The sequence below is a fragment of the Pseudorasbora parva genome, chromosome 3 (assembly GCF_024679245.1).
Source record: "Pseudorasbora parva isolate DD20220531a chromosome 3, ASM2467924v1, whole genome shotgun sequence".
In the NCBI taxonomy this organism is placed as follows: domain Eukaryota; kingdom Metazoa; phylum Chordata; class Actinopteri; order Cypriniformes; family Gobionidae; genus Pseudorasbora; species Pseudorasbora parva.
The window spans coordinates 58,258,624-58,278,700 of NC_090174.1; the positions used below are offsets into that span (position 1 = coordinate 58,258,624).

Sequence of the window (20,077 nt, forward strand, 5' to 3'; positions counted from 1 at the left end):
AAGGTTATTGATTACAGTGAATGTTAAAAGAGGTATTATGGAGGATTTATGTTATGTTTCTTTTATATGTTATGAAAAAGTTCCTCATGGATGGAATAAATTGATCAAAAGTGCCCGTAAACAAATTTATAATGTTACAAAAGGTTTCTGTTCATTCAAGAATCCTGGAAAAAAAAAAAAGAATCAATGTTTCCACAAAAAATATAAAGCAGTTTTCAGCATTGATAGTTTCTTTAGTGGCAAATCAGCATGTTAGAATGATTTCTGAATGACAATCACTAATACTGATATTTGCCTAATATTTCATATAGTTAAGCTTTGAAATGTTGTGCTGCAGCACCAATATGCGTAGCTGTTTGTGACTGAGCCACTAGAGGTCAGTGTTTGCTATGAATCCCACTCTCAGATGGCGTCTTTAACTCTTTCTGTCTGTATGTATTTGTGTCAGTATGAATATAGTTTTCGGACGGAGCACAGCGCGGCGGCCCGTCTGCCACCCAGTCCCACCAGAACTTCTCTGGGCTCTGAGGCCTAAAGCTCACACGCTGGAGGAAAAGATGGAGAGGACTTCTGAAGACCTGATCCGAGCAGAGACTCGCCCACCTCTCTGAGATTAAAACACAAACCCACCGATGAATCGCAACAAGTTTGACGGAGGGAAAAAAAATCACTTTTTTTCCCATGTAAAAAAAATAACAAATATCATTTCATGTGGTCAAGTTCAGTCTCTCTTAAGTTGATGCTGCTTTTTCATAGAGCTTTGGATGCTCCTTTACGACAGCGATCAAATCAAAACCACTACAGTGTTGTGAAGGAGCGCTGGGAATGGCCTCGTGTTCGGACTTGTTCTGGCTGCTGGGCTGAGATGCTGTTACTGCGGTGACTTTATTAAGGGTCGGACTTGGACGCACCCTTGACAATTCACATTTGAGCCCCAGAGTATGCGTTCATCCGGCGTGGATTTGGAAGAGTATTTTATTTTTTTGTATTTTGCCTTTTTTTTTGTTCATTTAGATGGCAGCAGCTGCATGACTTGTTTGTTTTTTGATTTGTTTGGAAGCGGAGCCCAGATCACTGCACTGTTACAGGATTTCTGAAACATTTCAATATGTTTGAGGTTATCTGGAAAAAGAGATTAGGGAATAGGAGCACTCCAGCTCCAAGCGAGCCCTTGTACATAGACAGCCGATGATGAATCAGGAATGTGTCGTTTTCCAATTGAGTGTTACTCGTTTTCCCTGTTTTTGCCTTTGTGTCGTCCTTCTAATCCACTGATCTAGTTTTACTGAGATTTGACTCTTTTCAGTCTGTCATGGTGTTCGACGGTGCTCAAGCACTTGGATAATGTTTCTGCCAGTCTGTTTATGGCTTCTGAAGTTTATGGTCTTTTTTAATAAACAAGTGAATATTTCTGCGGCTATATTTCACCCCAAAAGAAAAAAATAGAAATACAATTTTGCATAAAAAAAATAAAAAAAATTTTTTTAGGATCATAGTTTCTTTAAAATTGTCATTATTTTCCACAAATTTCATGATTGAGAAATCGTTTTAAATAGTTAAATTAATTACAATTTACATGAGGTAGGTGTACAGTTTTACTTTTTAATTTAAATTATACATAGTTTTTTATATTACAGTTTTTTTTTGTGTTTTTTTTTTATTGAACTACATTAGGATTTAATTTGGAGGAATGTGTTTAATTCTAACAAAAATAGTCACAATGCAAAAAAAGTGCTGCTTTATGCAAAATATAATTTCTAATTTCTTTCTTTTGATTTCCAGGGTGAACTGAAGATTTCTTGCCAGTTTTGGTGATATTTCTCCTGATTATCCAGAGCACATTTAGTTGTTAGCCGTTCAGTTTTAGTAAAGCATTCAGCAGCTCGCAGTGTCGGGCGCTGCTTTGTTTGATATGGTGACGGTTATTATCTGTGAAAGTACAGTGTTATTATTTCTGAAACCTCGTTCAGCTTGGAAACACCTCGAGTCTGAGTCCATTCAGATGGTTTGACACCTTCACTGTGAGACTTTATCAAACACTCAGGCGGGTTTTAGATTTCTCACAGCGTGGGTAATAATTTTTAAGCAGCTATATTGTTCTAACCACTATTGTGACTTTTATTGTGTATGATTTCAAATCTGAAATTACCCACAAACCACTTCTCTTTTTATTGTTTCATGTCTGTTGAAGTCGATAGCTTCCGACCTTCAAACTCGATCTTTCAGGCACCGCTCCAGTCTGTTTTTTGGGTTGAAGACGTCTACTCTTTTTGGAAAAACTCCCATGTTTATATCTAAATAAAATCAGAACCAACATTTTTCTTTTAACAACATCATGTCTGAATAACATGCTGATGTTGATTTTAAAAAATGTTCAGTCAATTCAGTCATTTATTTAACAGTAAATATGAATGCATGCGACGTTATCTATTTTTTCAACATTAAAATGAGGATTTAATTTGCCATTTCATAGTACTCTTTGATCTAATTATTTAATGATTTTATATGAAGACTAATTTAAATGTTTAGGAATGTAGCTAGTATGTTGCCCCAATGTTTTTTTGTTCTTTTGGGAATAGTTGAGTGTGTTTTGCAAGTTGGTCACGCAAACAAATACTGTACAATAAAAGGTGTTCAGTTACTGCACTGCGCAAATAAACTCCTGTTCACGATTGTATAAAGCGCTCAATATTCATCAAGTTCAAGAGCCTCCGGATGAACCTGCTGTGTGTTTGTCACTTGCATTGTCAGCTGATTTTAATTTCTTTATTGTGTAAATGTGAATGCCAGTGTTGACTGCTGGTTGAGTTTTTTGCTTTATTATTCTATAAAAATACCCTAAATTTTTCATGCATTTGTTATCGACAGAGAAACAAAGAAAGTTAGCTGTCAGATGTCCATATTTGTGCCGCTTGAGGAACACTCAGGAAAATGCGTATAAACAGTACACTCAAAAAAATAACTCATTGGACAAACTCAATTTAATTGAGGGCAGGTTTTCCATCCAATAAATATGTATAGCCCCAAATAATAAAAATTAATTCATGCAATGAAATGTAATTGAGTTGGTCAAACTCAGTTTTAGACAATGCAATTGAGTTGGTCCAACTCAATTTTATCAAATACTGTTATATTTTTATACTTTTAACATTACTTTTTTGAACGTGTCATACTTTCATCATCATCATACACAATGTAAATAATGATAATTTAAGAAAAGTGTGATGAAATGCCTAACGTTAGCATAGATCATTGAGTGCCCAGAGCCTAAGCACAGGCACCACTCTTCATCAAAATGGTAACCACAGAATTCAAAACCATTACAGAAACATTAAACTATATACTCGCGTGTATGGAATGTCGTGGAATGTATATGCCAAAACTTACTTTGGCGTGCATACTTTATGGCGTATTATACGTAGGCTATGAACCCCCCACCCCACCACCCTACCACCCTAATCCTACCCAAAAGCGTGTCATATAGGCTACACGCAATAAAGTGTGTATCATGCACTCAAACTCATTTTGGCGTGTACATTCCACGACATTGCACACTCGTAATATTTATACGCATTATGTGATCGATTTGCGCATGTGAGGTGGTTTCGCCACGGAGTAATACTTGTTTACTGGAATGACAAGTCTCTGTTTTGGGTTCACAAATGCTCCGAGCTTCCTGTGGCCGTTTGTCAAGTCACTTTATTTAGATTCATCATGCGCACAAAACCACAGGGACACTTTCAAGACTCCGAGCATTAAAACACTGCAGAAGGTTTCGGGCGACGTGCTGCTATTTGTGCGGCTTTTTAATGAGTTTTTAAGAGAATGAAGAGCTAAACAAGAAACGGCAAAGCATGTTTATAGATAGTTATTGAGCATTTAAGAAACCGCACAAAGGTTATTTCATTTTCTCTCTTAACCGTGACATCTTGGTTCTGGTAAATGCTTCGCTTTTACTGTAAGATGTATGTTCGGTGTGAATGCATGATTCTTTACTGACAGTATAAGCTCAGTTTCTTCAGGTTTAATGAGGTTTTGTGGTTTTGAAATCACAAACAGTCCTGCTTGTTTGTCTTTGAGTTTCTACCGCTTGGAAAGTATAATGTACTGTGTCCTACAACGATCTGATTAACATTCTGGTATAAACCATAGTGCGCAATTACAAGATCACCAAAGACCAGGACAAGCTGGATTCAGATCCAGATCAAGTTATGGAGTTTGTGATAAATGTATTGCAGTATTCATTTCAGAAACTTCATTCAGAGCCATGGGATTGTGGAAGATTCTCCAACAACCAGTGGTTGAGGTTATTATCAGTTGTAGTCCAGAAATTGAACACCATCTTGTAAGATACTTTTAGGTGTGAGACCCAGATAAATAACCTGTTTTGAAATCCACAACATTTACATCACATTCACTGCAGCTCTCAAATCTGTGTTGAGTTCAGATTGCTGCTAATGAAAAACAATCACCTTTTCCTGTTTTAAAAACTGATGTGAATCAAATTTCAGAGCTTTAGTACAGGGAAAGAAACCAGTAAGACCTTTATCTGCAGAACACAAAAGAAAGGATTTTTTGATGAAATCTGAGAGCTTTCTGTCCCTCTATTGACAGCTACTAAACAACCACGCTTCAAAAAAGTTAATAAATAACTTTGGAACATTTATCAACTCTCACATGAACCTCGAGCATGTTTGCTTTACCTGCAAGAACCAATGAGGTTCATTCTCGTGTTACGCGGCACATTTGAGCTTCAGCAAGAACCAATGAGGTTCATTCTCATGTTACGCATCACGTTTGAGCTTCAGCGAGAACCAATGAGGTTCATTCTCGTGTTACGCAGCACGTTTGAGCTTCAGCAAGAACCAATGAGGTTCATTCTTGTGTTACGCAGCACGTTTGAGCTTCAGTGAGAACCAATGAGGTTCATTCTTGTGTTACGGATCACGTTTGAGCTTCAGCGAGAACCAATGAGGTTCATTCTCATGTTACGCATCACGTTTGAGCTTCAGCGAGAACCAATGAGGTTCATTCTCGTGTTACGCGGCACATTTGAGCTTCAGCAAGAACCAATGAGGTTCATTCTCATGTTACGCATCACGTTTGAGCTTCAGCGAGAACCAATGAGGTTCATTCTCGTGTTACGCAGCACGTTTGAGCTTCAGCAAGAACCAATGAGGTTCATTCTTGTGTTACGCAGCACGTTTGAGCTTCAGCGAGAACCAATGAGGTTCATTCTTGTGTTACGCATCACGTTTGAGCTTCAGCAAGAACCAATGAGGTTCATTCTTGTGTTACGCAGCACGTTTGAGCTTCAGCGAGAACCAATGAGGTTCATTCTTGTGTTACGCATCACGTTTGAGCTTCAGCAAGAACCAATGAGGTTCATTCTTGTGTTACGCAGCACGTTTGAGCTTCAGCGAGAACCAATGAGGTTCATTCTCATGTTACGCATCACGTTTGAGCTTCAGCGAGAACCAATGAGGTTCATTCTCGTGTTACGCATCACGTTTGAGCTTCAGCGAGAACCAATGAGGTTCATTCTCGTGTTACGCAGCACGTTTGAGCTTCAGAGAGAACCAATGAGGTTCATTCTTGTGTTACGCAGCACGTTTGAGCTTCAGCGAGAACCAATGAGGTTCATTCTCGTGTTACGCAGCACGCTTGAGCTTCAGAGAGAACCAATGAGGTTCATTCTTGTGTTACGCAGCACGTTTGAGCTTCAGAGAGAACCAATGAGGTTCATTCTTGTGTTACGCAGCACGTTTGAGCTTCAGCGAGAACCAATGAGGTTCATTCTCGTGTTACGCATCACGTTTGAGCTTCAGCGAGAACCAATGAGGTTCATTCTTGTGTTACGCAGCACGTTTGAGCTTCAGAGAGAACCAATGAGGTTCATTCTTGTGTTACGCAGCACGTTTGAGCTTCAGCGAGAACCAATGAGGTTCATTCTCGTGTTACGCAGTACGTTTGAGCTTCAGCGAGAACCAATGAGGTTCATTCTTGTGTTACGCAGCACGTTTGAGCTTCAGAGAGAACCAATGAGGTTCATTCTCGTGTTACGCAGCACGTTTGAGCTTCAGCGAGAACCAATGAGGTTCATTCTTGTGTTACGCAGCACGTTTGAGCTTCAGAGAGAACCAATGAGGTTCATTCTCGTGTTACGCAGCACGTTTGAGCTTCAGAGAGAACCAATGAGGTTCATTCTCGTGTTACGCAGCACGTTTGAGCTTCAGCGAGAACCAATGAGGTTCATTCTTGTGTTACGCATCACGTTTGAGCTTCAGCGAGAACCAATGAGGTTCATTATCGTGTTACGCAGCACGTTTGAGCTTCAGAGAGAACCAATGAGGTTCATTCTCGTGTTACGCAGCATGTTTGAGCTTCAGCGAGAACCAATGAGGTTCATTCTCGTGTTACGCAGCACGTTTGAGCTTCAGAGAGAACCAATGAGGTTCATTCTCGTGTTACGCATCACGTTTGAGCTTCAGCGAGAACCAATGAGGTTCATTCTCGTGTTACGCAGCACGTTTGAGCTTCAGAGAGAACCAATGAGGTTCATTCTCGTGTTACGCATCACGTTTGAGCCTCAGCGAGAACCAATGAGGTTCATTCTTGTGTTACGCATCACGTTTGAGCTTCAGAGAGAACCAATGAGGTTCATTCTCGTGTTACGCATCACGTTTGAGCTTCAGCGAGAACCAATGAGGTTCATTCTCGTGTTACGCAGCACGCTTGAGCTTCAGTGAGAACCAATGAGGTTTATTCTCGTGTTACGCATCACGTTTGAGCTTTAGCGAGAACCAATGAGGTTCATTGTTCAAGCATGTTCAGTTGAGCTTCTCTTTATGTTTGCTGATTAATGCTTAAATGTGAAACGCCTAAATTAAACATGTTAATTATATAAAACGATCAAATCGCTTCAAAAAATTTGACTAAACCGCTTGGTACAATTCAGATTTTACAATCTCTTTATGAACTTTTTAAAGCATTAAAGTGATGCGTTGCTGTCAATTGAGGCACAGAAATCTTTGATTTAATGAAAAAGATCTTAATTTGTGTTTCGAAGAAGATCGAAAGTCTCGTTTGAAACAATGTGTAAACTATCCCTTTAAGAACGAAGAGACTGTTGTCCTGTGACATTTGTCATAATTTCAGCATTATGTCCTTGACTCAATTAACTCCTGTATTGCCTCTGAACACTTCTGATGTCTCGTTCTGCCGTCATGGAAAGAAAGTTGGGCTTCCTACCAGACGTTTACAGCGCACCCCAAAGACCTCCCAGACGAGATCAGCCTCTGAAGATTGTCATTTCTGCTTTGATAGTCTTTTGAAGGTTGTTTTCCATTAGCTTCAGAGGAACCTTTGCCACGGGACAATAAAACAAGTATGAAGCCAAACCATGAAAAAAGTCATTAAAGCAAAACCTCCCAGCAAAGATCTGATCAAATGTAATCTGAACTTTATTAGCCTTTGGAACTTTCAGGGCAACAAAAATGACATATTATTAAAGGTTACATTGATTTGAAAGATATATTTATGCCTGTTTCATAAATCTAAGCCTGGCTTAATCTAAGCCCTGTCTGTGAAACTTGATGATATTTAATTTTTTTTATTCATATGCTTGCCTAAAAATAATGTTCAGAGTTCGATTATAGAGTAAAGCAATGTCAATTTTTTAATAAAATCAATTATATTAAACTTTACTCTGATGGTAAAAAATGTTTTTAATTAAAGGTACAGTGTGTAATATTTATGAGGATCTATTGACAGAAATGCAATATAATAGACATAATAGACTGTTTTAAGTGGAGTATAAAGACCTTACATAATGAACTGTTATGTTTTTATTACCTTAGAATGAGCCGTTTCTATTTACACACACCGCGGGTCTCCTTACAGTGAAGTTTATTTTGCGCCGCCATTTTTCTACAGTAGCCCTTAAGGGACAAACTGCTCTACAGAGCACTAGCTACACTCTGCTGGCTCAGACGACGACATCTTTGTCCTGTGTCGGCCACCGTAGCTTCTCTATGTCCTTCAAAAGGGAGGGGAGAGGTGGGCATTTGCAAAGCCTTTAAGGTGATTTTTGGGAACACTTTATTTTGATGGTCCACCTTACACATTCTACTGAGCAACTTTGCAAGTGCATGTCAACTTATTCTAATCAGTACCCTAACACCTCAAGTCAAGTCACCTTTTTTTATACAGCACTTTTTACAATGCTTTAAAGTCATAACAGGAAAATAATGCAACTTTGAATTTGATTCAGCTGTGCAGCCGCTCTATAGAGAAAACAGTGATGTTATCATCCAGCTCAGTTCAATTCTCATATGAGGGTGTCAATGCAGGTAGACCAGTAATATAGTTGAATATTTAGTGTCACCATCTAAGCAAGTCAAAAGTCAAAGGCGACAGAGGCGATGGTGGCAATGAACCAAAACTCACTCAGGTGACAGAATGGAGAAAAAAAACCTCTGGAGAAACAAGGCTCAGTCAGTGGGCCAGTTCTCCTCGGGGCAGTGAACAAACAGTGTATGATTATGATTCAGGCAACATTACAAGTCATATTAGATCCGAACATCCAGAATATTTGTCCAGTTCTTCCATCTGGTTGAAGATCAGTCGTCATGCGGGAGACGGGTTATTTTTAGGATCAGTGCCACTGGATGATGTGAGATGAGGCCTTCACAGGGAAAAGTTTAGTTGACACAATCTCTGCAGAAACTTCAGGGATGTGTTGGTCGTGTCTAGGAGAAGGTCCACCATCTGATCTGGATACGGCTCAGATCCGGCTGACTTTAGTAAACCTCGGGATAAACACAGAGACTAATATTAGCGTAGATGCCTTCGTCTTACGATGAAACGACGACATCCGGTGTTAAGTGTTCCTATAGTTCCGGCAGACCTAGTGTGCGACTCAAACAGATCCCTAGTTCACTAGTCAGGGCACTGACAAGGGAGTCAGCCCGTTGACTTATGTCCTAATCAGTGCCCTGACTAGTGAACTAGGGATCTGTTTGAGACACGCCCCTAGTTAATGCAGCCTAAAACAATAATTTAACTGATTTGAATAATATAAATTGATAATGTTCTATGTGTATGCCATAGTAAAGAGATGCGTTTTCAGTCTAGATTTAAACTCACAGAGTGTGTCTGCTTCCCGAACAATGCTAGGAAGACTGTTCCAGAGTTTAGGTGCTAAATAGGAAAAGGATCGACCGCCAGCAGTTGGTTTAGATATTCTAGGTATTATCAACTGGCCAGAGTTTTGAGAAGGCAATAGACGTGATGGAGTATAATGTGTTAAGAGCTCGCTTAAGTACTGGGGAGCTAAACCATTCAGGGCTTTGTAAATAATAAGCAGGATTTTAAAATTAATGTTTAATAGGGAGCCAGTGCAGTGTTGATAGAACTGGACTAATCTGATCATACTTCCTGGTTAGTAAACACTCGAGTTGCTTAGTTTTGGACCTGCTGGAGTTTTTTTTTAGTAGAGCATTACAATAATCTAGCGTTGAGGTCATGAACTAACTAACATTAGAATGTGTAAAGTGGACCATCGAAATAAAATGTCACCTGATATGATAAGTGGGTGCCACTGCCACCTATATGCAATGAAATATGTCATATTATTTTATATATGAAGAAAAAACAAAACACTACATTTTATTTTTCCAAAAAAGGCATAAAAACAAAGACTATAACATAATCGGTTAATTATTAGCATTTTTTTCTCTCTCGTTTTTGCATGTGTTCATAATGTCTTAGTATGACAGCATGGCCATTAGCACAATTTGACACATTATCATGAATAAAACAATTTTCTTTAAGCAAAACTATGCCACATGGTTACAAAATCAAATTTGGGAACACTATTTTATTTTACAGTGTCATTGTTCCATACATGTTACTATAATAATTACATTAATAATTATTAATGACTATAAACCAAACCAAGTATTAACATTACTCAGGATTTAAATGTATAATTACAGTGTAACAAAGTAAAGTTTAAAATAAAGTGTAACCTCAAATTTGTAATAATATTTAGGCTACAGGTGAAGATGGCAATTTTTCACTGTTGGCCACTACTGTAGGCTATACAGATTTAATTTTTTATATATTTTAATCTGTTTTGCATCATATTGACACATGTCCAACACAAATTTGTTGTCGCTGTCGACGGTTTCATCCGAACTAGCCGCAGATCCTGTTGCCGTACGGAACCTATTAAATGCAACCACAATAAACAGTTTAAGAGCTCGGTTTGTTTTCCCCGCTTGTTAAATGTTTTTACATGCAATATTTTCCATTTGGAAGAAAACGTGCGTCACATAAATGGAGATTACACGAATTAGCTTTAATATTGTAAAAGTCATTTGATCGGGGCTTTGATGAGACATGCTTCTCTTTCAGGAGGGATTTTAATGGAGCTCATTGTGGGAGGTTTTCCTGAATTAACATTCATACCAAACATCCACAACTTAATATTCAGTGTCCACCAGTTTCCTCTATCTGCAGATCAAATGTTAGATATAAAGATGATAATCACTCACACATGTGCTGTGATCTGCTTGTTGAGAGATTGTTTGTGCGCCTCCAGAATTTTAGTTGTGGTGGCATTTACATTATTTACATGATATGCAATGCAAGTCACGCTATTGATTTACCCTCAGTTTCAAATACATCTTAAATCTAGTTTAAAGTTCAAAAAAACATGTTTGAGCTGTTTTAACTGATATCTTAAAATATATAATATTTTTTGTTCTTTCTAAGGAACATTTATAAAAGATACTTCAATGTCCTAATTTAACTAAGGCTTAATCCTGGTTTAATCTAAGCCCTGTCTGTGAATCCAGGCCTTGGAGATTGAATGTGGTAAGCCTACTGTTTTTTCTTCTTCTTTTCTTTACCTTTTAAATTAAAACAATTATTCATTATACACCGATCAGACATAACATTATCCTAATACTAATGAACTAAATTATAACCTGATATTGTGTTGGTCCCCCTTTTGCTGCAAAATCAGCCCTGACCCGTTGAGGCATGGACTCCACTAGACCCCTGAAGGTGTGCTGTGGTATCTGGCACCAAGATGTTAGCAGCAGATCCTTTAAGTCCTATCAGACTTGTATGTTCAGCACATCCCACAGATGCTCGATTGGATTGAGATCTGGGGTATTTGGAGGCCAAGTCAACACCTCAAACTCGTTGTGGTGCTCCTCAAACCATTCCTGAAGCATTTGTGCTTTGTGTCAGGAGCATTATCCTGCTGGAAGAGCCACAGCCACCAGGAATACCGTTTCTATGAAAGGCTGAACATGGTCTGCAACAATGCTTAGGTAGGTGGAGCGTGTCAAAGTAACATCCACATGGATGGAGGACCCAAGGTTTTCCAGCAGAACATTGCCCAAAGCATCACACTGCCTCCGCCGGCTCGCCTTCTTCCCATAGTGCATCCTGGGGCCATGTGTTCCTCAGGTAAGCCACACACACACACACACACACACACACACACACACACACCCGACCATCCACGTGATGTAAAAGAAAACGTGATTCATCAGACCAGACCACCTTCTTCCATTGACTGGTCCCTATGCAGTCCCATACGCAACAAACGTGTTGGACTGTGTATTCTGACACCTTTCTATCAGAACCAGCATTAACTTCTTGAGCAGCTCCAGTAGCTCAGCTGTTCGATCAGACCACACGGGTCAGCCTTCGCTCCCCACGTGCATCAATTCCTTACCCTCAAATCCTTTCGTTTGCCCATTTTTCCTGCTTCTAACACATCAACTTTGAGGACAAAATGTTCACTTGCCCACCCACTAACAGGAGCTGTGATGAACAGATAATCAATGTCAGTGGTCATAATGTTATGCCTGATCGGTGTACTTTTGTAAAACCAAAATGCATGTGTGCTGCCAGATTGATAAATGGTACTATCACCTCAGTTTAATAAAGATTTGTACACAATTACTAACTTCATTCTTATCAGTTTCACATGGCTTGGTGTTTTATGGCACTATTTGACTTATTCAGCCCTGGTTCAAAAGAAAAATAGATCCCAGGAGGTTTTTTCTTTCTTTCTTTGTCTGTAAAATACAATGCGAGTAAATATCACTTAGATCTTTTAGTTATGTAGTAATAGCAGAGGCAGAAGGCAGAGGTTGGAGAACTGTAAAGTCCAATAGCAGGAAGGTTGACGCTAGAGGGCGCAAGAACACAATATGATGAACACAAGCGTTCAGAGCTATAGCTTTCAAAAACAAAAATGTATACATTTATACATATATATAGCCTATTGCGGTTTCGTTTTTAAATTGGTTTAATTGTTGGGTTTTTAGAGTTGAACTATTATATGCTACGTAGTGTTTCTAAATGCACGTTTTAAGCCAAGGAATAGAAATGGCATGATTAGAGTTTGTTGGGTTTTAGGGCTATAGGTGTTTAACCCCTTAATTATGGCCTGAATTCAATTAATAGGAGTTAAAACAAGAGGGTGGCTGATTTCAGTATATAGCCGTATATTATTCGACATAAATATCGTTTTCCAAACAACAATTCAGTTCCAGCAAAAGGTTCGCCTAGTTCTTGCATGAAGACGCTCTAAATAAATGCGTGAAATCGCGTTCACTGCGTTCACTAATCGCGTTCACATGCGCGCGATGGAAACTGACAGAACTTCTTTTTTTTAGAACGTTAAGACGTTCTAGAGGGAAAAATCTCCCGCGTTAGAAAGAATCGCCGAATAAATCGCACTCTGAGGGGGGAAAAAGCCTCATCCGGATGTTTGTTTGGAATATATTAATTTTCCACTAGCCTATATTAAATTCAGCTTTAACAAACTCAGTAGGACATGAAGCAAGGCTTTCTGAACTTATCTGTACTAGCCTACAGACAGGCCTAAATTAGTGTTAAATACTAGGCTTATTATTAGGCTATAGCTTAACATTTGCGTTGGCTTTAATGCGCAGTTTCCTTGTTTGCTTTAATGAAATCAACGTCATATGTAGGCCTATATCGTGTGTGAATAAAAATAAATAGGCTATTTTAATATTCAATACAAAATATAGGCTAGTATTGTATCGAATATATTAATTCGTTTATATTATAGTAATCTTAATTTGATATAAAACACAAAATAGAAATGCGCTGTGGGCTAAATCAGGTGTGAAGCCTGAAGGAAACAGACCCTCCTCCGATGATGAACGCACATCATTTTTACTTGGAAAGATGAAAAGTGTAAAAAGATCGGGGAATGTTGAGGAGAAATGATTTCATCTACAGGAGGGACGTAAATCAGCCTGTCATAATTAGAGGAGAGAAGAATACTAATGAGGAAAGTAATAAAGAGACAAACTCCCCCTTTCTTTTCCTTTGCTCGCAGGTTTATTGCCCTGAGATGTCTGTCTGTGAAATGAATTTGCGCAGCTCTGAAACACAAAAGATTCTCCTTATGAATTTTACATGGATATTATGCGGGGAGAGATTAAATCAGCTTTTATCTGGGTCTTTATTAATCATGCAGATAATGTCACTTTATGGAGATAAAAGCAGCAGTTTTCATCGCAGCTGCGCGAGAAATCAAATCGAGATTCGGAATATATTGGCTCGATTTCACATTGCCTGTTGAATGGATTGAGAAAATGTTTATGACAAAAGCAATTAAATACAATATGTTAAATAATGTAACGAGTTTAAAGTAGGCTACATATATTTTTTTGAACAATTAAAGTTACATTATTTTGAATTATAGTTTTGATATAGGCAACCCTACCCAAAAAATGCTGGGTTGTTTCAATCTATGTTTGGGTCAAACATGGACAAACCCAACCGTTGGGTTAATTTTTTAATTCAATTTCACGGTCAAAACGGTTGTTAAAAAAATGTAGCCCAAGAATAAAATAAAAAAATCAACCATATTTGTGTTGGTCCATATTTGACCCAAACATAGATTGACACAACCCAGCATTTGTGAGAGCCTAATTGATTTATTAACTAATCCTTATAAACGTGTATAACATTTGGCTTCAATATAAATAAAACGTTTCATGTTTTGAGACTTAATTTACGCCCCGATGCCGTTTTTGCCTTTTGTTTTATAGGCTAACTGTTTATTATTAAAAATAAGAAAATAAATGCGATATTACCTTTTTATAAAACTATAATTTTCACTAAAAATGGCGGATGGTTCATAGCCTATTTGGGTCACACCGTAAAATAGAATAAAAAAATTAAACCAACGGTTGGGTTTGTCCATATTTGACCCAAACATGTTTAATAGCTTACACTCTAAAAATGCTGGGTTGTTTTAACCCAATGTTGGGTCAAATATAGACTAACCCATTAATTGGGTTGTTTTAACCCAGCGGTTGGGTTAAATATTTGCTTAAGACAACCCAATCGCAGGGTTAAAACAACCCAATTGATGGGTTAGTCCATATTTGACCCAACATTGGGTTGTTTTTTACCCAGAATTTTTTAGAGTGTATTAACGGTGGAATCTGTTACCAGCCTATTGTTTATAACCCAGCACCATGTAAAGCATTTGCATGTTTGTCGTTGAAATCATCATTAAAGTCTAAATGTCGTGGTCGCAGTAACACCTGAGCGCGTGTCGTTGCCCTATACCTGATTTGACCTCTAAAGTTGGCGTGTTTATCCTGTTCCTATAGCCTGAATTATATTTTGGATTTGAATAATTCAGATATTTTTATATGCAACTTGTATGTTTTTGTTTATACAAAACACATAATAAATCATCGTATTTAAACTCTTTTGAATTGCCCTCAGCACGTGTGTGTTTGTGTGTGTGTGTGTGTGTGTGTGTGTGTGTGTGTGTGTGTGTGTGTGTGTGTGTGTGGGCGGTTCCGCGGTGATCCAGCACCAATAGCATCGCATGAGTTTAGGAGAATGACGCGAGCTCCACGGATCCTCAAGAGGAGCGCAGGACGCCTGAACGCTCAGTGAGTGAGGAGCTCGCCTCGCGTCGCGTCGGTCAAAGCTCATTTACCGCTGGATTACTTCAGTTTACTGGATGCTTTCGTTCCGTTTCTCCCTAAAGGTCCTTCGGAAGAACCCCAGAGTCAAGCGTCACTTCTCTGCTCAACGCCCCGTAGCCTAGGCTACTCTACAGGTGTAGAAGAAATCCGACGTTTTTGTCGAATAAGCAAAGAACAGTTTACTTTTAGTTTCTATCTCGGTCCCGGTCGGCGTGCAGCAGAAGTCTGGCTCTGCTTCTGCACTTCTTGACGGTAACGCGTCAGTCCCGCTGCGTCGAGATGCTGGACGGGATCAAGATTGAGGACCAGTTCAGGACAGGAGCAGAGTCTCTGGCGGTGATGCTCGGTGAGGTCCACACACACACACACACACACACACACACACACACACACACACACACACACACACACACACACACACACACACACACACACACACACACACACACACACACTCGTTTGAGATACGCCTAAATTAAACTACAACATAATGCTAACGCATTTTACTTTAAACTCTCATTTGTTAGCATTAAGCTAACATCAACTAACAATTCTGGTATAACACATCTTTGTTAACTGCACTCTAAAAAATGCTGTGTTAAAAACACCCCAAAATGGACAAACCCAGAAATTGGGTCGTTTGAATGGGTCCATTTAATGAGTTCAAACAATCCAATTTCTGGGTTGTTTTTAACCCAGCATTTTTTAGAGTGTGTATAGGCTAATTGTTCATGTTAGTTCACAAAGCATTAACTAATGTTAACAAATACAACTTTGGATTTTAAAAATGTAATAAATGTTGGAATTAACACTGACTATAGGCTATAAAAAACGGAATTGTTTTAACGGTCAAACGTGGACAAACCCAACCGTTAGTTTAAATTTTTAAATGACACTTTTAAACCCAACGTTTGCGTTTGTCCACATTCGATCGTTGATTTGAAATTATTCAAATCTTTATTGTTAATGTTTACTAATAGCTACTAATGTTAACAAATTAAATCTTATTGTAAAGTGTAACCAAAATATTATTAAATATGACACCAATTTACTTTTTGTAGATTAGGCTACCTTTTCATATTTTACAGCGCTTTTAAATTATATTAATAAAACGGCCTATATGCTTGTATAATTAGACACGAAACAATAACGAGCTGCAGCCAAATAAAAAACAACATCACAAAAAAGTTAAGTCAATATATTGTAAATTGATACTGATGTAAATGTATTCCGGCTGTTGGTGTTGCGCCTAAAACATCTTTCGAGCAAATATCAAACGGAAACTTTTTCATGCTTCTATGCTGAATTCCTTTTTGTTGTTATTAAAAAAAAAAAAAAAAAAGTGTAATCGAAAAAAATATATATAGCTAATAATAATAATAATAGCGCAGAAAAATGTAACTATAGGCTAACAGGTTATAGGTTACCGGACGTGTTGCGACGACAGTCATTCAAGTGTTTGAATGACTAATTTAATTGAATATTTAATATAACATAATATATTTTATTATGTCTGAAAGAATCACCCTTATTAGCTACATTACCCTGAGTAGTTTCGACCAGGTAGAAATAACACACACTTTTAAGCGTTTTCACTTTAAAATGTTATAATGGGAACTATATCTTCGGTTTACTTTTAAAAGCGAGTTCCTAATGTATGTGGCATCTGTGTGTGTGTGTAATTGTGATGTGTAATGCTCGTGTGTTGCAGGTTCTGATTGCACGCACCCGAGTGTGTGTGAAGGATGTCACAGGCCCATCTCCGACCGCTTTCTCCTGCGCGTGAACGACTGCTCGTGGCATGAGGAGTGTGTGCAGTGCTCGGTGTGTCAGCAGCTTCTCACCATGAGCTGCTACTCCAGAGACCAGAAGCTCTACTGCAAACACGACTACCAGCAGTAAGAGCTGATTCCTTCAGTGTGTGTGTGTGTCCGTGTGTGTGTCCGGGCGCGCCACGGTTCAGCCGGGGCATTTTCTCTATAAAGGGGTGTGTGTTCATAAAGGGAATATTTCGAAGCGATTATTTATGATTTTTGTTTTTATCACATATGTTGGATATAGACTAGGCTATATAAGGCCTATTTATATTCTGATATTATGAATATATATATATATATATATATATATATATATATATATATATATATATATATATATATATATATATATATACGATAACGGCAATAAGAACTAGATTGCTAATAATTGTTGTTACTATTATTATTATTATTATTATTATTATTAGAGCCTTTATATTTGGTCTCATATTATAAAAGCAAATAGGCTACTTAAAGGATAAAATGATTCGTAATTTGTGCGTTAAAGCACAACAAATAAATCTATCTAAACGTGAGAATTACGATAATTATTATAAAACGAACTCGAAGAAATGATTAATATGCATGCTAATCATTTAGTTCTTATTGCCGTTGTGTGTCGACGCCTGAGTCCCAGAGCTGTCGGTCAGTGTGGTCTTCTTCATGCTTGTCAACAGGTTCTTCTGACTTTTCGTTTAAATAAAAGGCCGCGCTCAGCGTCTGACGTCACGGCGTCTCGTTCTATTTCTGTGTCGTCATCGCTTTATTTGTTGGCGCTTGATCTGCAATTGAAGTTAGTTTTTGAATAATAAGTTGGCCATGATAAATTCTATTATTTTGAACGTTTATTGTCTTTTTCAAATTCTTTTTAAGAACGTTAAATAAATATTCTGGAATTTCCCTGTTTTGGGAATGTCATCCACCTTGAATTTATCATTTAACAATTATGATGATTATTATTTTTTTAATTATGATGAGTTGATGTGCTGCTATAACTTGTATTACACCGTTGAGATAGATTTGTTTTTCACTCATTAGCTTTGAATGTTATACAATAAACGGTAACACTTTATTTTACAGTGTCATTGTTACATATGTTATATGTAGCTACACTATAAAAAATGCTGGGTTAAAAATGGACAAACCCAGAAATTGGGTTGTTTGAATGGGTCCATTTACTAGGGTTCAACTAACCCAATTTCTGGGTTGTTCCATTTCCATTAACCCAGCATTTTTTTAGTTTGTGCTATAGCAATAACTATAAATTATGCATAATTACATGCAACTAAACCAATCCTAACCCTATAGTAAGTAGTTACTCAATATTAAATGTATAATTACACCTTGAAATAAAGTGTAACCCAATAAACATCATATTTCTGCTCCAGTCCCGCGGCTGTACACTCTAAAAAATGCTGGATTGTTTTAACCCAATGTTGGGTCAAATATGGACTAACCCAGCAATTGGGTTGTTTTAACCCAGCGAGTGGGTAGTTTTAATCCTGTGGTTGGGTTAAATATTTGCTTAAGACAACCCAACTGCTGGGCTAAAACATTGGGTTGTTTTTTACTCAGAATATTTTTAGAGTGTATGAAGTGGCTTTAATGTCGTGTGTGTCTAAAGCAGTGATGAGGTACTTAGTGCTCTTAATTCACACCCGGCCCTGCTTTTTACGGCTCTCCTTTAAGAGAGATTAACAAGCAAAGCCACAGAACGCGGAATACACTCACACACTCACACACTCACTCACACACCTCCATGCTTAACTCTCTGTAATTGACAGACACGCTTGTAATGAGTCGATCAGTAAAGCTCGCTGTGCTGTCACTTATTAACTCATCTAGTCTGCTGTGATATAAGTCTGCAAGTTTTACATTACAGTGGCTGTGTTAGGTTTTGAAGTGATAAAACAATAGACATTTGTGTTTGGACACTTCCTGTTTGTCAAATGTTAGTTGAACATGTTCGTACTGTAGTTAATGTCGGTGTTTTATACATTTATTCCCCTTGTTTGAGGTCTTCAGGATGTCACGCTCCACCATGCTTGGTATGTTGAAAAAGTCCGAGGGCACATTCTTGCGGTGTGTTATTGAGAGAAAGTGTCCTTTCTGCCATTTGCGGGTGATTTTGTGAGCTATTCGATGAATTTCACGTGCCTGTCTTATCAAGCATCTAAATGAGATCGCGGGAACATCTGCTGTTTCGTGTCGATTTCACACACTCGGCTCGTGACATGATAAGGCACGCTCAAACCTATAGTTTAAACGCATATTTTGCTTCTTCTCCTCGACCATACAGCGATTCTGGATCTCAGCGCTGCTAATTCTGCGGGAGCCTTTCAGTCGTATAGCATGGAAATCCACTATGTTCAAGATTTTGATCTGGCAATATGGGGACAGTATGATTTTTATTTTTTTGTTGCTGTTTATTATAATTTCTACACATTTGATTTGTTTGTGGTGTTTTGGCATTTTGCTGTTATGCATGCATACAGCAAAGAAAAAATTGGTGTTTATGTGTGTGTGTTCATCCAGTGGCTGTGTAAAATATCCTAATTGGTAGAAATATAATATATAGAATATGAAGTATTATATATATATGAGAGTTTGATCTGGTGATACAGTAGTGTGTTGTTTTGCAATATATTATAATTTGATTTGTTTGTGGGTTTTTGGCATGTTGCTGTTATACTGCATACATATAAATATTGGAAAATTGGTGTGTGTGTGTGTGTGTGTGTGTGTGTGTGTGTGTGTGTGTGTGTGTGTGTGTGTGTGTGTGTGTGTGTGTGTGTGTGTGTGTGTGTGCGCGTGTTTATCTAATGGCCATCTAAAACTTCCTGATTGGTATATATTTTTATATAGTAAGAATATTAAGTATAGTATATACACTCTAAAGAATGTTGGGTTAAAAACAACTCAAGTTGGGTTGAAAATGGACAAACCCAGAAATTGGGTTGTTTGAACCCGGTGAATGGACCCATTCAAACAACCCAATTTCTAGGTTTGTCCATTTTGAACCCAACTTGAGTTGTTTTTAACCCAGCATTCTTTAGAGTGTGTATATATATATATATATACACACAGTAAAACATATTTAGAAATAAAGTTACCTGGTTGCCTTAAAATCTTGAGTTCATTGAAATTGAAATTTTGAGTTCAATGAACATTTTTCGAGATTCGACAACCTTTATTAAAATATGATTAAAAGATTTTGTAAGCATATTGGGTAATTGTGTGTGTTTTATT

The 20,077-nt window shown here is 37.9% G+C and overlaps 2 protein-coding genes across 3 annotated transcripts in view; both read left to right on the forward strand.

Moving 5' to 3' along the window:
• Positions 1 to 2,642, forward strand: part of mvb12ba (multivesicular body subunit 12Ba) — a 38,966-nt gene extending 36,324 nt beyond the window's left edge. For both annotated transcript variants that reach the window (XM_067439656.1, XM_067439657.1), the window contains exon 10: positions 449 to 2,642. In XM_067439656.1, the coding sequence (XP_067295757.1) occupies positions 449 to 535 (87 nt within the window). In that variant the 3' untranslated portion in view covers positions 536 to 2,642. The remainder of the gene's footprint in view (positions 1 to 448) is intronic.
• A 12,230-nt stretch (positions 2,643 to 14,872) lies between these two features.
• The window catches only part of lmx1ba (LIM homeobox transcription factor 1, beta a), a 68,853-nt gene continuing 63,648 nt past the window's right edge, over positions 14,873 to 20,077 (forward strand). The window contains exons 1-3 of the mRNA XM_067439655.1: positions 14,873 to 14,979; positions 15,074 to 15,357; positions 16,723 to 16,909. Coding sequence (XP_067295756.1) covers positions 15,291 to 15,357; positions 16,723 to 16,909 — 254 coding nt within the window. The 5' untranslated portion in view covers positions 14,873 to 14,979; positions 15,074 to 15,290. The remainder of the gene's footprint in view (positions 14,980 to 15,073; positions 15,358 to 16,722; positions 16,910 to 20,077) is intronic.